Source organism: Bombus vancouverensis, chromosome 1 (genome assembly GCF_051014615.1).
Source record: "Bombus vancouverensis nearcticus chromosome 1, iyBomVanc1_principal, whole genome shotgun sequence".
Lineage (NCBI taxonomy): Eukaryota > Metazoa > Arthropoda > Insecta > Hymenoptera > Apidae > Bombus > Bombus vancouverensis.
In genome coordinates, this window is record NC_134911.1 from 19584958 (window position 1) to 19602745 (window position 17788).

Below are 17788 nucleotides of genomic sequence, written 5' to 3' on the forward strand. Positions count from 1 at the left end.
GTACATTACAGGTATCGTAGATAAAGATCTGTTATATTTTGTCGAAGAAATACCAGAACGAAATACAACAAGGGGGTTAGAATGAACCGAATGAAACTAACCTCTTTGGGACAGGCACCCGCCTGTGCTTCCACGCGTTGTCGTTCAGCATCATGTACGCCCGTTTCTTCTCTCCACCCTGTCGAAGTTCAATCGAGGGTACAATGCGGGGCCCTTCGACGTCGATCGGATCCTCAGATCCGAGACGGTCGAACGCGACTCATCAAGAAGCAACGAACGTCGATCGAGCTCATGTACGTTCCTCCCTTCGACCGGTTAGCCGGATCCACGCCGCGTTATCGTTCCAATCGATCACTGAAACTTCCAACGCCACCCTACGAGCCGATTCGATCGATCGTTCGCACACGCGTTCCTCGTCCTCGTTAACCGTTCATAATCGATCAACTAGACCATTCAGACATGTACTTCACTTCAAATATACCTGTACGGATTGTCGTCTTTCTAATCGTAAGTCAATTTCTTAATAAAGCGTATATATAATTGTTACGTTGTGTTATAATGTCAAGGATTATACTATACGTTAGATTACGATCGTATGCTAAATTCTCGATTTCTATCGTATAGATTCGACACGTGGATGAGATCGAGAATCGTTGTATCAATTATCGCGAAGAGTTTCTGTGATGAATTTGAAATTGGGACACGAGACAGCTGACTCGGTGACGGAAAAGCGAGAAGACTTTCGAGCGGTACGCACGGTAAGCTGGCTGGTCAGCACGCGACTGACGAGCACTAGGAATATTCCGCGCGAGAACACCGCTCGTCAACGAGGAGACGACACGCGATACGCTCTGCTCCGCGCCCGCTCCGTTACTCAGCCTGCTCGTAATGCGATTCTACTCCACATTCGCTGTGCCGCCGCCGCCGTGGCCCTCTCCACCGACCTCTTTCGCCGCGAGAAAGGCGCCACTTTCCTGGAAGATAGCCGGTGCAAAAAGGTGCTCGACCCCGAACTTGCCTTCGACCACGGAAAGATCCGGCAGCTAGACGCTATTCCCGATGATTTTTTCATTTTCTATTACAATAGATGTAGAAAGCATTCGTACGTATCCTTATTTTCTAACGAGAGGATTTCTTCTTTTTCTGTTTCATAGTACGTTTCATTTTAGTAACATCGAATTTTTGTAGTCGTACGAAGGCATTAGTAACTGGTATGAAATTTAACGAACTTGGACTTAGTTAGTTAGTTATACAAATGCTATAGGAAATAAATACAGTGGTGTACGAATAATTTTTCTAGCCACTGTATTTTATTTTATTAGGTAAATACCTAATTATGCAATGTAATATAACGTTATATTATGTTCATTTAAATATTAATATTAGTACTTCGTTTATATCATCACTATTGAATTTTTCAATTTTATTATCACATTATTCGTATCATTTACTGGTATTTTCACAAGTTTATAAACATTTTTATGCTATTCTATATGTTCTATACTGTTTGATGCACCATTTATACAAAGTTCAATTAAGACAACTGGTTTCTTTGTTTTCTAAGAACAAAAAAGGCAAAAGCTTCCCGATCGATCTAATAATTCGACCGTAATGGGTGCATGTAGCTTGCAATGGTTTATCTGAATTTGTTAAAATGCTTATTGAATGGAAATTTAATGGTTTACTTCGAAATGGCCCGTGGAAATTTTGGGGAGTTTTGTTGTTGTTCGAAAGAGGATGATATTTAGAGTTGGACGATAATAACACGTCCGGAGGGTATTGTTTCAGAACGCTCCAAAGTTAGGTGGAATTTGACGTTCTGTTGAAACACACTTGGTAATTACAAGTAGCGTTCGAAATGAGATGGATGCTGATTAGGTGAGTTTCGCGTTTGCCAGGTTTTTAAGTACCTGAACTTTAATTGAACTTTAATTTTGATAATGGTTTGATAAGAACAAAATTTTCTAATCAGAGTGTTTAGAATTCCTAGACAGACGTATATCTGTTCCTGTATTTGTTGTTTTATGTTAAAGTTTCTCATTTATATTGCATTATTTATATCGCCAGTCAATTTGAAAATTCTACGAAAGTTTAATTTACAAATTTTAATTTCAATTTTAATTAAGAAAAGAACAATTAATTTCCTAAAATACGTCGATAAGTTTAGAAAATTCTGTTATAAGGTGTTCGAGTCATGTTCATAAAACGTAAAGTAGGGAGAAGTTTGTATTAAAGGAATTATAAATAAATCGTCAAATAATAATCCAATTGAAACTTTCGAGAACTTTAAAAGAATTTTCGTTATAGCATAACTATACGTCATTAAGAAAACATTTGACACTTAAATATTAGTCTTTGAAAGTATAAAATCATATCGTCTAGCGATTAAAAAATGTATCTTGCGCACTTGTCTTTCTCTAGAAGCAAACCTCTTTTCGTGAAAGTACACAAAATGTATATATCTATTATCATAAATCTAATATTGTTTGGAAAAAGGTATCTCGAGGTAACTAACCACGAAGTGTTGATAATACGATCGATTTCAGATAAGCTATGCTTTAAAAGTGTCGTAACCATCGAAGAGTTGGTCATTCTATTGTGTTATTAGTTGTACAATCCTTTCGCACGTTAATCATTATACCAAAGAAAAAGATCTCGACTGCATAAACCAAACTTCAAAAGAAGAGAAAAGTGCTGCGTTTCGTCCTTACCGAGTCGTAAGACACTTATACTTTAATTATCCAATTTTTCCTTTATCGAAAAGTACTGATGAAAGAGCGAAATATAATTTTAAGCAATGTGATGCAACGTTATACAATTTCGTAATTAAAGATTTTCATAGAAGCAAGAAAAAAAGAGTTATGTAAAGAATAAGTCCTGCTGTATGATACAATTTTTACGATATCGAAACTTCGTGTTTATTTATTAGATGTTCCTATTATTAGAAAGTAAAGTATCGTATATAACAACGAAAGCAAAGTTTGACTTTAAATAATTTCATAACCAGAAAACCTTGTAGAGACAAGTACAGAATTTTAATGATAATTATGTTTAATTCATAAATGTTCGTTATTCACATCATTAAAATTTAATTAAGAATTACAACAGGATATCTTATGTAGAAAGAGGGTAAAAATCTCCAACTTATCCCGTAGGAAGTAATTGAATAAAGTCAACGATAATTAATCTACAAACAGCCAATTAGTAGACAGATAGCTTAAAGAACGTTTATTAGCAAATTAAAAATGGAAAGATCTAATCGCCTGTACATTGACGACACGATGGAAAATCGTGTTGACCCTTGTCAAGATGTTACATAGATATTGACGTGTCTCGTCGTCACCAAGTATGTAATCTTCTCCGATGCTGATAGTTTCATACAAATTTATAATGAAATATAATAATCAGAGAAAAATGTTGAAGCTGGGAAATTTTCTCTATTAGCCATTCTTTTGCGAACTAATTAATAAGTATTTTAACGCGACTATACAATATGATTAAGGACTATATGGTGCATATTAAAAATGTAACACAAATGAACTTGGGAATCTGCGAAGAGAAATATTCCGAACATAAATCTTATTTAATAAATCTAGATATCAAATATAAAAGATTTGCTAAATTTTACCATAAACATAAAATGATTGTGAATATTATTTTACTAAAAGTAATTTATTTGGTTACTTACATAATTGTCATTATTTTTAACAACTTTTTCATTATGTTTGTGAAATTCAGATAACCCTATTGATTAAATGTATTTAATTTTTGTTTACAAAGTGGAAATATAATTGACTTTTCTTCAAACGTCTGGAATTTCTCTCCATCTCAATTGTTTTGTGATGCACGAAGTAAATAAAAATCGGAGAAAGCTACAGCCGGACTATATGACGGATACGTTACAATGATTCAATTCAGCTCGTGGAGCTTATTTTCTCTCTGCACTAAGGCGTGCAGTTTGCCGTTGCAGTGATAAAGCATAATCTCCTTGCGATTAGATAAAATTGAATTCCTTCCTTCAACCACTTTCTTTAATTTCTTTAATCTTTAGAAGTATTTTAGAGGATTAACACATTAATTGGCGTAATATTACGTATGCCAGAAGCAACCTAGTCAATTATTAATGACAGAAGAGAAAATAGACATGGAGAAAGCAAGAATCCTTTATATTTATTCGAATTAATAGTAGCGAGTGATGCAAGGCAAGATATTCCATAGAAAACTCTAAAAATTCTTATTTTTGCCTTAACCCAGATATGCTCGTTATTCTTCTACAAGGATGATAGCGATATAATTTTATTATATCTCGCAATTTTTGCAGCACTGTCCACATAACGCGATATCCTTTGAAATGATTGGACATTAATAAACGTTTAATTAGTACGTTCCATTTTGCACCCAAGTAAAAGAAAACATGAAGAAATTATTTTAAAATATGACACAACGTTAAAAATTCAGGCATATCTGGATTAATTACAAAAAGCTTGTAACATCCTATTTTATTGTAAAATTTCTGTAAAATTATCGAACGTGAACGTGTTAATTTTCGCTACTTCGAATTGTAGATTATAATATAAAGTCCTTCAGAATTGTAGCAATCGAGTAATTGCAAAAATATTTGCCCAATTTTTCAATATTCTCCTATTTCTTTTTCTCTTTTTCTGTCTTTCTGTTCTTCGCGATTTTTTTTATACAAAACATTACCATCATTTGCAGAAGCTCGCACGAGCAGCGTACTATAGAACGAGCAGCAACAAGTAATAATTTTCGCGCATCCATATCTGTCACGAACAAACGTGATTAAAATTAATTCCACCAGCGATGACTCCACGCTACGTTAAAATTTTTAATAAGACGTTCGTCGAACCAAGAACCAAATTGATTCACCGTGTATTTCGGCGTTCCTACAAATTTCCACAGCCAGTTTTTAATCGAAAATAATGAACACTTTTTAGTTACCCAACTCACGCGAATGGCGTTTCTCGTCAGCTGTGTCGACCTCACATTCTCGGTCACGATTATTGATCTGGTCTGATTAAAAAATACCTAATAAACGACCTGTGAAATTATCGGTCGTATAAATTATGCAAACGCCATCGAATCGAATTGGTAAACCAGTATATCGAACAATATTGATGTAAGTGTAATAAACGATGACTAATGAAAGTATTTGAACATTTATCGTGGAAAACTGCTATGGACATAAATGCACGACTTCACGAAAATATTCAAACACTTGGCGTAGAAAATTTTTATGTCCATATTTTATGCGTTATACAAAACATTTTGAAATCTCATTAGCACTGCGATGAGACACAATTATCATGGTTACATCGATACAATTTGAAACAAATCTGAAAATGTATAGAGAAATTGCTAGATATTTATTGCATATTGTATATCGAATAAAAAAATTAGTATACACTAGAATATATACAGGGTGGTTGATAGCTGGTGGTACAAGCGGAAAGGGGGTGATCCTACGCGAAAAAAGAAGTCGAAAATATAGAATAAAAATTTTTTTTCAATCTTTTTTTTTAATTTTTTTAAAAATCTACAGTGAGATCCGTTATAACGAGACGCGATAAAGTGCACGCGTACCGAGCGAAAATTCAAAGTCGATTTTCTCGAAAACAAAGCCTCAAACGAAAAATTCTTATTCTATCTTTTCGACTTCTTTTTTCGCGTAGAATCATCTTTTCCGCTTGTACCACCAGTTACCAACCACCCTGTATATAATAAATGTTCAATATGGTCCTACTGAATATTGAAGTTTATTAATATAATGGGTAATTGATTGTTTAAGTACTTTTGTAACTCTGCGAAACGTATACTTGCTCCAAACATATTGTAATTTCTACGTATATTTCAATATTTGTTTCAAACTTTACCAATATAGTCGTAACAGTGTCGATAAAGTTTCAAAATGTTTCCTATAATACACACAATATATTTATAAAAGTTACCTACGAAAGTTCTAATATTTACATGATCCTGAATACGTGTGTATCGACTCGTAAAACTACGAAAGATACAACTACCGTGATAACGTTAGAACTTACAATTTACTGCGAACATGTTTGCAACAAATATTTAATGCAACTTGAATAATTCCATATCCTCGTCCCTTTAACGATGTAATAAAATAACGAAAAACGAAGAACGAATGATCCTCAAAATATATTATCTCCTAATGAAAGGCGTTTCTAGTAAATTTTCAAGTATTTCTACGAGCATACCATACATCTGGAATCCGATTTCATTTTTCGATATGAACGTGATGCCGATTTAGATGCTTCCAAAGAGGAACTTTTCATTCCACGATCGTACACATTTGTAGATAACAGATCCGATTAGCAAATTAAAATTCTCTTATCGTTCTGACACGCTGACCGACACGAGAAAAGTGTATCCACCAAACTACCAACTACATTCAACAACGTCGAACGACCATCAGCATAAAACCCGGGGAAACCTGTGTAATTCTCGCGTAAATCTGTTTCTCCGACTGTTTCGAAACGTTTGCGATTCATTCATTCCGCTCTGCGATTATAAAGCGATTCTCACGAGCGTGCCGCGCAAGAAAAACGAGAAACGATCGTTGGCGGAAGATAATTCACAGACCCTTTCGGTATTCGAAGCCCTTCGGCTATGTTTCGATGCGCCGCATCCGATCTCGAGCGCGGCGTACGCGCAAACTTAATTAACTCGACGCCGTCCAAACGTATCGGACATAAGCTTTTTTCTCCCTTTTACGTACAACGTATACACGCGGTATATATACAACCACCGTGAGAGAGCAACGAGGTTTACTCGAAACTTTTCGCCTACCCTTGTAACAGCGTAATAACCGCGATCCGCTGCAATCCAGTGGTTCTCACCTCCGCGACGTGGCATTTTTTCCACTTGCGGAAGTACGTCGACCCCGAGGATAGGACTCTACCGTCCCTCCTGGCTGGTCACGAACATTTCAAATTGGTCGTAGAAATACCGCCTGCCGACCAAGAATTTATTTCTAGACAGACGAGTACCTTCGAGGATGCTTGTCGAACCGAGTCAAATCACTGGATGTACGTACTTGTAGGTTTCGCTATTTTCACTATGGGTTGCTATGTCTTATTTGGTTTTAGTTTTAGGTGAGTTTATTAGGTTTAGTTTTGGTCGTGGAACTTTTTAATTGGCTGAATATACGGCGATCTTCGATTATCTCCATATTTAAATGCGCGGTGTCGTCGAAGCGATACGTGGCTTGAGAATTGGTGGGTTTAACGTTTAATTGAATAGAGAAATTAAGTCAATATGTAGATTTGTATTAGTCGAATGCATAGCTTCATCATTTGGCAATATTTATATCTTTCGACGCAACAGAGATATACGTGTTGGTGTATGGTCGAGGCGTTGGTTCTTCTTCGATTTATATTTCCTAATATTGACATTTTATAATCATGTCTGGCTGGTATATAGTATTCACTGTATGGTATGCTTGAATATATTCATACAAGGTACGAAGTATCAGCGTAAATAAGTATATGCGGAGTTTGATTACGAATGAACTATTCCATTTTTTAATTCTCTCTATATTCCCATAAGAGAAGCAATAATTTATGCTTGTATACAATTTTTGGAACACACGATCGATAAATTTAGCCAAATCCACTTATTTGTCTACCTGTGTATTACATTATGTGTGGTCTACTTGTGCGACACTGGGAAAAAATAAACGAGTCTAAATCGAAATAATAATAAATAATTTTCCATTGCTTTTTTGAAGCCTGTTTGTCGAACTGATCAGTTTCATCAAGTGACACCTGTATGGCTTTTAAACGCTAATTATATATTCTGATATGAAAATTAAAAATAGCGACAGATATATTTGGTGATGAAAATCGTGAGAGTGTAGTCACTTAATTTCGATAATATTGCTTTATACGGTTGAAACTGGCTGAATTTTACATTTCTATTACAATTTCTCTGAGACACGAAAGTAGTACAAGCTATAAAGTCCAAAAGTTTGATATTTACTTATATATTTACAGATCCCATTTATTAATCGTTTTAAATGCGCTATAAAAGTTTGTTAAAATGACTTCTACTCGTTAAATTAATTACGACATTTTTAACTGATCTATCACGAATATACTCGTAAAATTGTATAAAAACTCTGTCTAGTTCACTGGATAGTGCATTGTTGCAACATATTTGTTGCCAGTTAGATTGCCATAAAAATTGCCAGGCAATTTCATTAAAACCATATGAAACTTGAAATATAGCGAATTCGTTGATATGTTCTGCTTCTTTCTTTGTTCTTCTTCTGTTCTTATATGCTTCTTTCGTCATTTACTACAATTATCTAAAGCATATTATCTTAACACATCGACCACAACGAGGATTTTATAGTTTTTGCTCTGAAAACCACAAATAATGTCCTGATACTTAATTTTATGCTGTAACACAAATATTCTACTGTTGAATAACACGCTTTTTATTTTGCAATGTTACATAATCATTTATGCTGCGATATTTTTTAGCCAATGACATTCGTCTTTCTTTAATGATTCTATAAAATCGTGAAGTAACGTGCATCATCGATGACCATCCGTATAATTAACTAGTTAACGCCCACCAGTGTACTTAAAATAATGACATATAATTTCCTAGTAAAATTATCCAACAGTTTATCGTATAATATCTTTGTTAAAAATATAGAATAAATTTCACTTAAAAGTCTCGTCTAGGAAGAAGCAGAAAAGAGACTGTCAATTCTATTGACTGGGAGTATTTAATCGAGTAATCGCTTGGACAGTTGTTTACTTTTGACAATGTGTGTTTCAGTTACAAGATTATGAATGAATGAATTTGGAAAGCCATTATTTTATTATTTATCTAATTTCTGAATTATGAGTCAGATTAACAAGCTTCTTCCAAATCGATATCAATTAAACTGCCAACGGTAATAAAAGCAATGATATTCAAACAGTAAATGCACATGAGTGGTACACGTATATAACGTTAATAGATACTTTCGATATGTAATTTAAATGTATAATGTGCCGATTCCACAAAAATACAGTAACTGCCTCTTCTGGTAATTACTAACTCGTCGTTCATTTGTATACCCTGGATCAAATTCGAACAAATCAGCCACGAGTCAACTAAAGTATCCAAATAGCTATAAAATTTGATAGTTTCTAGAATACATTAAACCAGTTAATCGTTTATTTTCTACGTATTAATTTCATATGTAAATTATCTTCTCTTCCAAATAGAAGACACGTAACGATATCTTCCAAATAAAGTATCACGATAACGGTTCGGATATTTGTTTATCATACCTGGCATTTACGCGGAACAATTTTTCACATCGAAATGACTCGTTTATGAAATCATTTCACGTAACGACTACAGACAAACGTTGATAAAATAGTAGAAGATCGGAACGCATGGTATCTTCCTGTGCACGTATTTCTTTACAAACTTTAAGCGCATCTGTATTCTAAGCGTCTCCAGGGGTACTTTAAATATTTATGATCTTCACTTTCTGTTCGAACTATTTTCTTACGAAACTGGAGGCTACGGGTTCGATTACAAAGACGTGTACTTTGAACTGTGGACAGTATTTATCGTGGAAAATTATCGTTCAAGATGCACGTTCCGTACCACTCGTTCTTCTTTTTCTTTTTTCGCTTTCGTCAAATTTTTCTATATTCTCGTAGAGAATATCGAGCGAGACGTCGTACGAAATACGACTCCTACGACTTTAAGAATTTACAGTACACATCGTAATAAGTGCTCGACCGCACGTGGAATTTGAAATAAATCTTCTCGCGACATGGAAAAGAAGATAAGCCGAAATAATAAAAACATATCAAAAGATTATTGTTAATATAAAAAGAAGATCTTCTTTCGCTTATCGATAAAAGAAGCGTGTTCTTCCTATTTTTACGCGACGTTTCCATGTGTGGAACGTAAATCATGGTATTCGTCAACGACTCCATTTCTTTCTTTATATATATATTTTTCACTCACTGTCAGCGTAATAATCGAACTACACTACTTACTATGTATGTATAAACGAGTAAATTACATTCTTTAAGTATTCCTGCGTGGCAACATAAAATTCGTTTTATAATGCGTTTTACTTTCTCTTGGCGAATAAGATGAAGAGTCTTTAAGAACTCGGATTCTTGTTTCAACACCGTAATTCACTTGCCTCGTTCTTTAATTATTACTCACATTTTATCAATTTATTTTTCACGTTTACTACTTCTATTTTAAAACCTTTCTACCTTAAAACCTTTGATACATTTCTTTTTTTTTTTTTTAATATATTGACAACATTTTTCAAATTCCACGTATCACATACGAATGAAACTCTTCATAAAAATAACGTGGAATTTTTAACTGAACTCCCTACTTCTTTCCCATATGAAATTAATTCCATGGAAGTTGCACGAGGCCAACGCCAAATTCACAACGACAGCACTGTGAAATACTACTTTCAAAGTCATTCCCCTATTCTCGTTAAAACTACACTCGCGTAACAGTATAAAAATATAAAAAGGAAGGAAAGGAAATCTATTGCAAGATTCAAGCAAGCTCGTAACCCCGAACCAACGGCGATGCTGCAATCTACCTGCGTCTTTCTCGATTCAATTTAGAGAACCCAAGTAGAAAATCTGCAGGAAACAACGAACAGCCCAACAGAAGCCATTGTTTCGAATAGATTGGGAAAATCTATAGAGTCTGGTTGCTCGAATGGATTAGAATTAATAATACACTCGGTTCGATTCAAGGAAGGTCGCGTAGCGTAACTTCGGTCCACTCTTCTTCCTGCTCCCTGACAGTCGATACGTGACGAGATTTCGTCTCTAATAGCTACCAGTTTTAACGAAGTTCCATGAACGTTCGTTCCTCTTTTTGTCCTCTTTAACATCACCTCCCACTCAGACTGTTCAATCCTGATGCTTACATACATGGCGACGCGTGCGTGCACAGATCTATGGAACCCTCGAACACACGCAAAATCCACGGGGTATAAAAGCTTGCAAGACCTGTTTTCGCGATTGCCGTGTCCCAAGGAATCCTGTTGCGAGAGAACTACGTCCCAGGAGTAGACGAACGCTACAGTCCTTTTCGGTCTACGGTTCTAAGTACACGGTTTTTAGAATTTCCATAGCTCGCGGATCTCATTCAGGTAAGCAACTATATCGTCACGCAGCTTCTTTTTACTATATGATGGCGAAACATTTACTTCAGGGCAAATTATACCGTAATACGCGGTTTCTAGAATACCGATAGATCGTGGATCGTAGGACTGGTAAGAAGGACAATGCACGTCGTTAGGTCCTTTCTTGCGCGATCATGCGATCACGTTTATTCGAGAATCCATCGTATTCCAGAGTATATAGACGATTGCACGCGCTATGTATTAGGTTGTCCGAAAAGTTTCTTTCGTTCTATGAGGAAATAATAGACGCACAACGTTTTATATTATTTTGCCGAATTACGTACGATCCATGTTGTTCTGTCGAGATAAACACCGCGACCTTTCACACACTTGGTTTCACGTTTGTATGGAGGTGCACTGTTATAAAAAACACGTTTGCGAAAGAAACATACTTTTCGGACAACCTAATATTTGTATTTCCTTTTTGACGTGGTTCCTGGAATTTCGACAATTCCCGGATATTGTAAAGTTTGTTCGTTGCCAATGCGAGACATTTATTTGAAAATTTATCGTATACTGGATTATATACTAAAATAAACGGAGTTTATAAATTGAGTAGGCGATATTTATATGGTCTAGAAGTTGCGTGAATCGCGAAGGTAAGAACGTATATTCCGGCGGTTCAAAAATTAGATCCACTTTGTCGATCGTAGTTGCGATAAATCTGTCGCTAATTTTGTTATTATTAATTCGAAATTAGTCACTTTCTTTAGTTCAAGAGTAGTTATAAGGAAAGTATCTTAGCATTTTTCAAAGATTAAACGGAAGATCAACTCGACTTTCTTTTAAATCCTTGGATTTTATGGAACATGTGTGCGATCTCGAACTTTTGGCCGGTATCTTATGTAGGTATCTTTGTATACACTTTGTTAAGATTACGAAGACATTTTATTTAAAAATGTATTATACCCTGTAAATACCTGCTTACTTTTACCAATTAATTACGAGGAGGAAACACCCGAAGTCCGACGTTTTTGTACTTCCAAAGGTCAACATATTTTTTGTCGATTTCTCTTGCTTTTCGAACGAGACCGAATTTCCACCAGAATATGTTTGTAATAGCATCCAAAGTAAGCTACGTAAAAGAATGTTGACAACAAATGTAAAGTGATTAAAAAATCATTTTCTTTTTACGTCAATTTGTCGTTCTTTTCTTTCCTACTTTTGTTGCTTTGGATACTGTTACATAAGACTTTTCAAATTTTCTTCAAGATAAACTTGTGTTTCTCTTAAGGAAATCTACACTCGGAATAATTCCATAATTATAGTTACTTGGAAAATTAAGTATAACAATTATTTTTATCTAAATGCAGAGAATTTACGGTAGGAATTTTAAGCGAAATCTTGAGCACAGTAATAGTGACTATCGGAATGAAGCGAAGTATTTGATTAAAAATATTTAAAATGTAATTAATTGGTGCGATTCACGCTCAGTTACAAATGGTAGTCTTTTAGAAAACGAATTTTAAAAGTGACTTTTATGATTACATAAACGCACAGACTTCACAGTAAAGTGAAATTTCAGACAAAATTTTAAATATTACAGTAATTACGATGGCAATAGTGAGTTTTCGAAAAACGCTGTTATACTATAAAATGTTACAATAATATAATAGAAGAAGAATTTTATACGAAGAAATTTAATTCCCTAGTAAGTGTATTAGTAGTATATGGCTAAGGATTAAGAATTTTTAGTGTATATCATGCTTTAAATTTTATATATCCTAACGATTTTTCCCATTTTATAAATATACAATATACGTATGTTGTAGGAGAAACGTATAAATTTTTACAACGTAAGACGCATAAAACCGATAAGGAAAGAAGGAGAAAACAGCAAAAAAAGGCGGGATAGTCATAAAAAAATCAGACGGACGAGAAAGCTGTTAAAAGCTTATAAAAAAAAAGAAAAAATGTTTTTAATTATATTTTATCAAGATAAATACATAACATAAAAACTTGCATTATTATTCATTCATAATACGAAAACGCGACATTCATCTATAAAATATCAATCTTAATAAAAAGGGAATTATTATTGCAAAAGTTTGAAAGTTCGTAATAAAATTTTACAGCCTTATTCGCGCAGCTTTCAGCTTTATATCACCCTGCGACTTTACTTTGCTCGTCGCGTCGCAATTACTTACCAGGGACTAGCATCTCGTCTTACTAACACAAAGCTGTTCAAACTTAAAAAGAAAAGTCGTTGAAAACAAATAAACGGAGCTTCGTAACTTTGATTTCAAGAAGTGGTAGAACCGGTTATTCCATACGTAATGCAAGTTTCCTTCAAGATGTAAAAGAAGGGCTATGGTAATTTCAACAATCCCGGAGTTACCAGGGGGATTCATAAAACAGTCGAAAAAATACCATTTTACAAATTTCAGAACGTGTTAAACGTCATTCCTCTTCCACGTCTTTCGCTAAAAGCAACGTCGGTATATTCTACTGACGCGATAATATTACTGGTATGTTCGTGCAAACATAACACGGAGCTGTGAAATAAATTATCTCATTTCCATAAAAAGAGAGGGAAATGAAGAAAAACAAAATCTGGTCGCGTAGACTTCCCATGTATGTTTCTTTGTTTTTACTCGCTTCGCTTTGGTAATTTCTTAAACGCTTAATTCGCAGTTATAAATACGAAATTCTTTTTTTTTTTTTGTATCTTTGTTCTACTTTCTTTCGGTTCTATTCGTTAAAAATTCCTAATAAAATTTATCCAAGAAGATAAAATTTCTTTTTCCCCTATCCCCTATATCTCAAAATTTGCAAAAAATACAATTCCACGAATCGTCCCATAACACATCTACACGTTATATCATCCACTCATTGTTACACATTAGATACTGTACGTTTAATACGCTCAAATTTTATATCGATATATTAAATTTATTATATATTAAATTTCTATAAGCAATAATAATAAGCAAATATTATTAATGGAATTTTACGAGTCATAAATTATAAATTATCCATGTTGATAAATTTTCTTACAGATATAACGATAACAGATCAATTGAAATTTAACGAACAATTTTTATGTATTATAAATCGTCCGATTATCCTATTCAACGCGAAATTATAAAATTATAAAAACTAAGTACGTAACTTACAACCTGTAACTCGTCAATTTACTAATATCGTTAATTGGTAAAATTATCGTGCAAGACGGCACCTGGTATAAAGCTAATTATATTTTACATTTAAAGTAAAATAACTAATAAGCTCGATCAGATAGTCTGTTTTCTGATAATTATAGAATCATAGAAGGTCGACAACAAGATTATCAATCGTAACGAAGCAACATTTTTTAAACGATAAAATCCTTCTCTCCCCTAGGTACTAAGGATGTTTCTTCTTCTGTGCTTGCCATTGGTGCTAGCGGCGCCACTGAATCCAACGCTAGAGGGGTACAACTTGGAACTGGTGGATGGAATCCTGAAAGACGTACAATTCCATGACAAACTCATCGACGAGCTGGATTTATCCGGCTTAGGAATTCTTCGCTTAGAAAAGAACGCTTTCGACAACGTACCGTCTCTAAAATCCTTGAACTTGGCCAATAACTCGCTCGAATCGCTCCCAGAATTCATGTTCTCCAATCTGACAAACTTAGAATACTTATCCTTAGCGCAGAACAACTTAACCAGCCTCGAAAACTTGTTCATCCGCTTGGAGAAGCTTCAGGTGTTGAACATTTCCTGCAACCCCATAATACACCTTCGTAGAGGACATTTGTTCGGTCTAACGAAATCCACCAGCATATTAACAGAAGGAAACGTTCTTTGGAGCATAAGCACGGGAACATTCACGAATTCATTCCTGAAAGACGACGAGGAGTTGAAATATTTGGAGAAGGTGAAGGCTGAAGAATATATCGAACAACCCAACGATGGAATAGATAAAGAGATAGAAAAGGCGACAGAGAGTAACGTGTTAAAGGATTTCGCGCCATACACGAAATCGTCGATAAAGAAAGGTCAGAAGTTAAAATTGTGCATATCAAATAACATACTGCTATCTATAGAACCGCTCGAAGACAATAAACAGGTGGCGAATGGATGTCTGGAGATACCAGTGAACGAGAAGGAGAGATCTGTCAGCCTGCGAGGATTAGGAATCAAAGGATTCCACGAAAAATGGTACCAATTACAATACCTTCCGCTAGTTTCTTTGGACCTTGCGAACAACGAGATCACAGAAATCACCAAGGAACTACTGAACGATCTTCCCGAGGATCTGATTTATGTGAATCTGATGGGTAATAGGATCAGAGGTATCTGGAGCCAGGTGATCGAAAACAAGTACCTAAAAATACTGAATCTTCGAAACAATCTCATAGACAAAGTGGAGGATGATGCTTTCGCGAAAACCAATTTGACTACCCTGTTTCTTAATGGAAATCAGCTGGAGAACCTTTCGTTCGCTTCTAGTTTGCCCGATACTCTGACAGAGCTGATATTAGCGGCAAATCAGATCTCTGCCATTCCTGACGCGGCTTTCTCGAATCTGCCTCGCCTGGTCTACCTGAACCTGGCTAACAACAAGATTCAGAAACTGCAGAACAACGTATTTAAGGGGTTGGATTCGTTGCAGGTGTTGATTATTACTAAAAACAGCCTGACAGATATCGAACGTCAGGCGTTCTCCGATTTGAAACAGTTGACTACTCTTTATCTTCATCGGAATAGTCTGGCAGAGCTTCAAAAGGGTACGTTCTCAGAATTGGAGAGTCTGAAAGACTTGAACCTGGCTTGGAATAAACTGGGTAAGATCAGTGCCGACACTTTTTCGGATCTACCTCAGACTTTGGACTTCCTTCACATCGATTTCAACGAAATAAACAGCCTAGAAAAGGCTAGCTTCGTCAATGTTCCCAGATTTACGTTGTCTCTCACTGGAAATAAAATCTCGACTATCCCAAAAGGAACCTTCGATCTACCTACTCTTAGAGATTTGCATCTGAGTAACAATACCTTGACGACTATCGATGGCGACAGTTACGAAGGTCTGCCTCAATTGAAACGCCTTTGGTTAAATGAGAATCAAATCAACGAAATACCGAAAGGTTCCTGCAAGAATTTAGGAAGTTTGAGTATTCTGGATATTTCGAAGAATCCGCTGCAGACGCTACAAAACGGCGCTCTTTATGGGCTGAGTCTGGTTAGAGGGAACTTCTTGTATATCTACAATAACCAACTGAAGGAACTGCAGGGTGGAGTTTTCGAAGATATTTAAGCGGACAGATACAACGACTCGTGCACTCACTTACGTTCGTTTTTATCATTTATATAGATTTAACATATACGGAGATATTAGGTTTGGGATATTATTTTTATTCGTTCAGACGAAAGAATTCTTTGCTTCGAATCGTTTCTTTTTTTCTGATAGTCGGTAGTTTTGAGTATTTCTATCGAGTTTCTGATATCTATGTTATCGATGGTTCACAAATCGAAAATAGCTTTGTGTATTTGTAACTATCGAAATGTGATATGAATGTTTCCTTAGAACACCTTCCTTAGAATCCTTAGAACAGGAAAGTTTGTAAAAGAAATAAACGAATAGAAGAATACGAAGGTCGTATTATTTTTAAATAAATTTCCCTCCACGTGTTCTAGGAACCTTCTGTAATCTAAATTCTTTCAATTTTGTGATTCGAAAGTAAGCGAAATGATAATCAAAACCTTGAAAATTTAGGAAAAGAAACGTAAAACAAATTAAGAAATAAGATAATTCGGAGAAACATTGAAATAGGAAAATGAAGCAGAAATTACTATCAATAATAGCGATCTCAAATCGGCAATAAGATTTATATACTGGAAGAATTCAATATTCTAAGAATTCGCAGAAAATTCAATATTCACAAAAAAATATACAATACAAAAAAAATATTCGACTGGAAGATTCGACACTTTTAACCATTTACAATTTTCTATTAGTAATGCACAATAATAAGTTGCAAGTATTAAATAGATACTCGATACTTATTAAATTCAGCTAATTGTACTACATAGTCTAATTTCTTCCTTTTCTATAATACACGATTTAAAAATACGTATTTGTACTTCGAAGCACCGCAGGCATAAAACAATTACAAAAATTGTATTTCGAACGACAATTAAGTACTATACTGCGACAAAGAGGATTTATCATCGTACGATCACGAAAGAATGAATTCTCTTATAGCGTCTACGTTCGCAGAAAGCCAAATCAGATCATGATTAAAACATCTTTCGGTATCATTAGAGACACTCGCGAGATACACAGGCGTTCCGATTCTGGTGGGACGCCAATTTCAATGGGAAAACCTAATTCAATGATACAGGAACGAAAGAAAGCTCCATACGCAGTGTGGTGTAACATCGCATCGTAGCAACACGCTGGCGATTAGATTTACAAACAATAGAGCTTATAACCGTTGAAAAGCGAACGATAGAAACCGCTATGTACAATAATAAATTCCACCTAATTGCGTGTAAGAAAATTCCATTAAAGGCGGAGCGGTCTGATTGTCGCACCTTCTTCGTCTAATGGCGATTAAAGGTTTTCAAGTTCGGT

At 35.1% G+C, this 17788-nt stretch overlaps 2 protein-coding genes across 6 annotated transcripts in view; one reads left to right on the plus strand and one right to left on the minus strand.

Annotated features, from left to right (window-relative positions):
* Positions 1-16802, plus strand: part of LOC117159148 (uncharacterized) — a 29497-nt gene extending 12695 nt beyond the window's left edge. Inside the window, exons 1-2 of one of the 3 annotated variants that reach the window (XM_033338728.2) lie at positions 2575-2717; positions 14570-16802. In XM_033338728.2, the coding sequence (XP_033194619.1) occupies positions 14579-16468 (1890 nt within the window). In that variant the 5' untranslated portion in view covers positions 2575-2717; positions 14570-14578 and the 3' untranslated portion in view covers positions 16469-16802. Of the gene's footprint in view, positions 1-2574; positions 2718-11053; positions 11195-14569 lie in introns of those variants that run through there. The other 2 variants (XM_033338727.2, XM_033338726.2) reach the window with 2 other exon arrangements.
* The window catches only part of pip (heparan sulfate 2-O-sulfotransferase pipe), a 117076-nt gene that overhangs the window by 91805 nt on the left and 7483 nt on the right, over positions 1-17788 (minus strand). For 2 of the 3 annotated variants that reach the window (XM_033338730.2, XM_033338729.2), the window contains exon 1: positions 102-873. The exons of the other annotated variant lie outside the window; for it this stretch is intronic. In XM_033338730.2, coding sequence (XP_033194621.1) covers positions 102-154 — 53 coding nt within the window. In that variant the 5' untranslated portion in view covers positions 155-873. Of the gene's footprint in view, positions 1-101; positions 874-17788 lie in introns of those variants that run through there. 3 annotated transcript variants of the gene reach the window in all.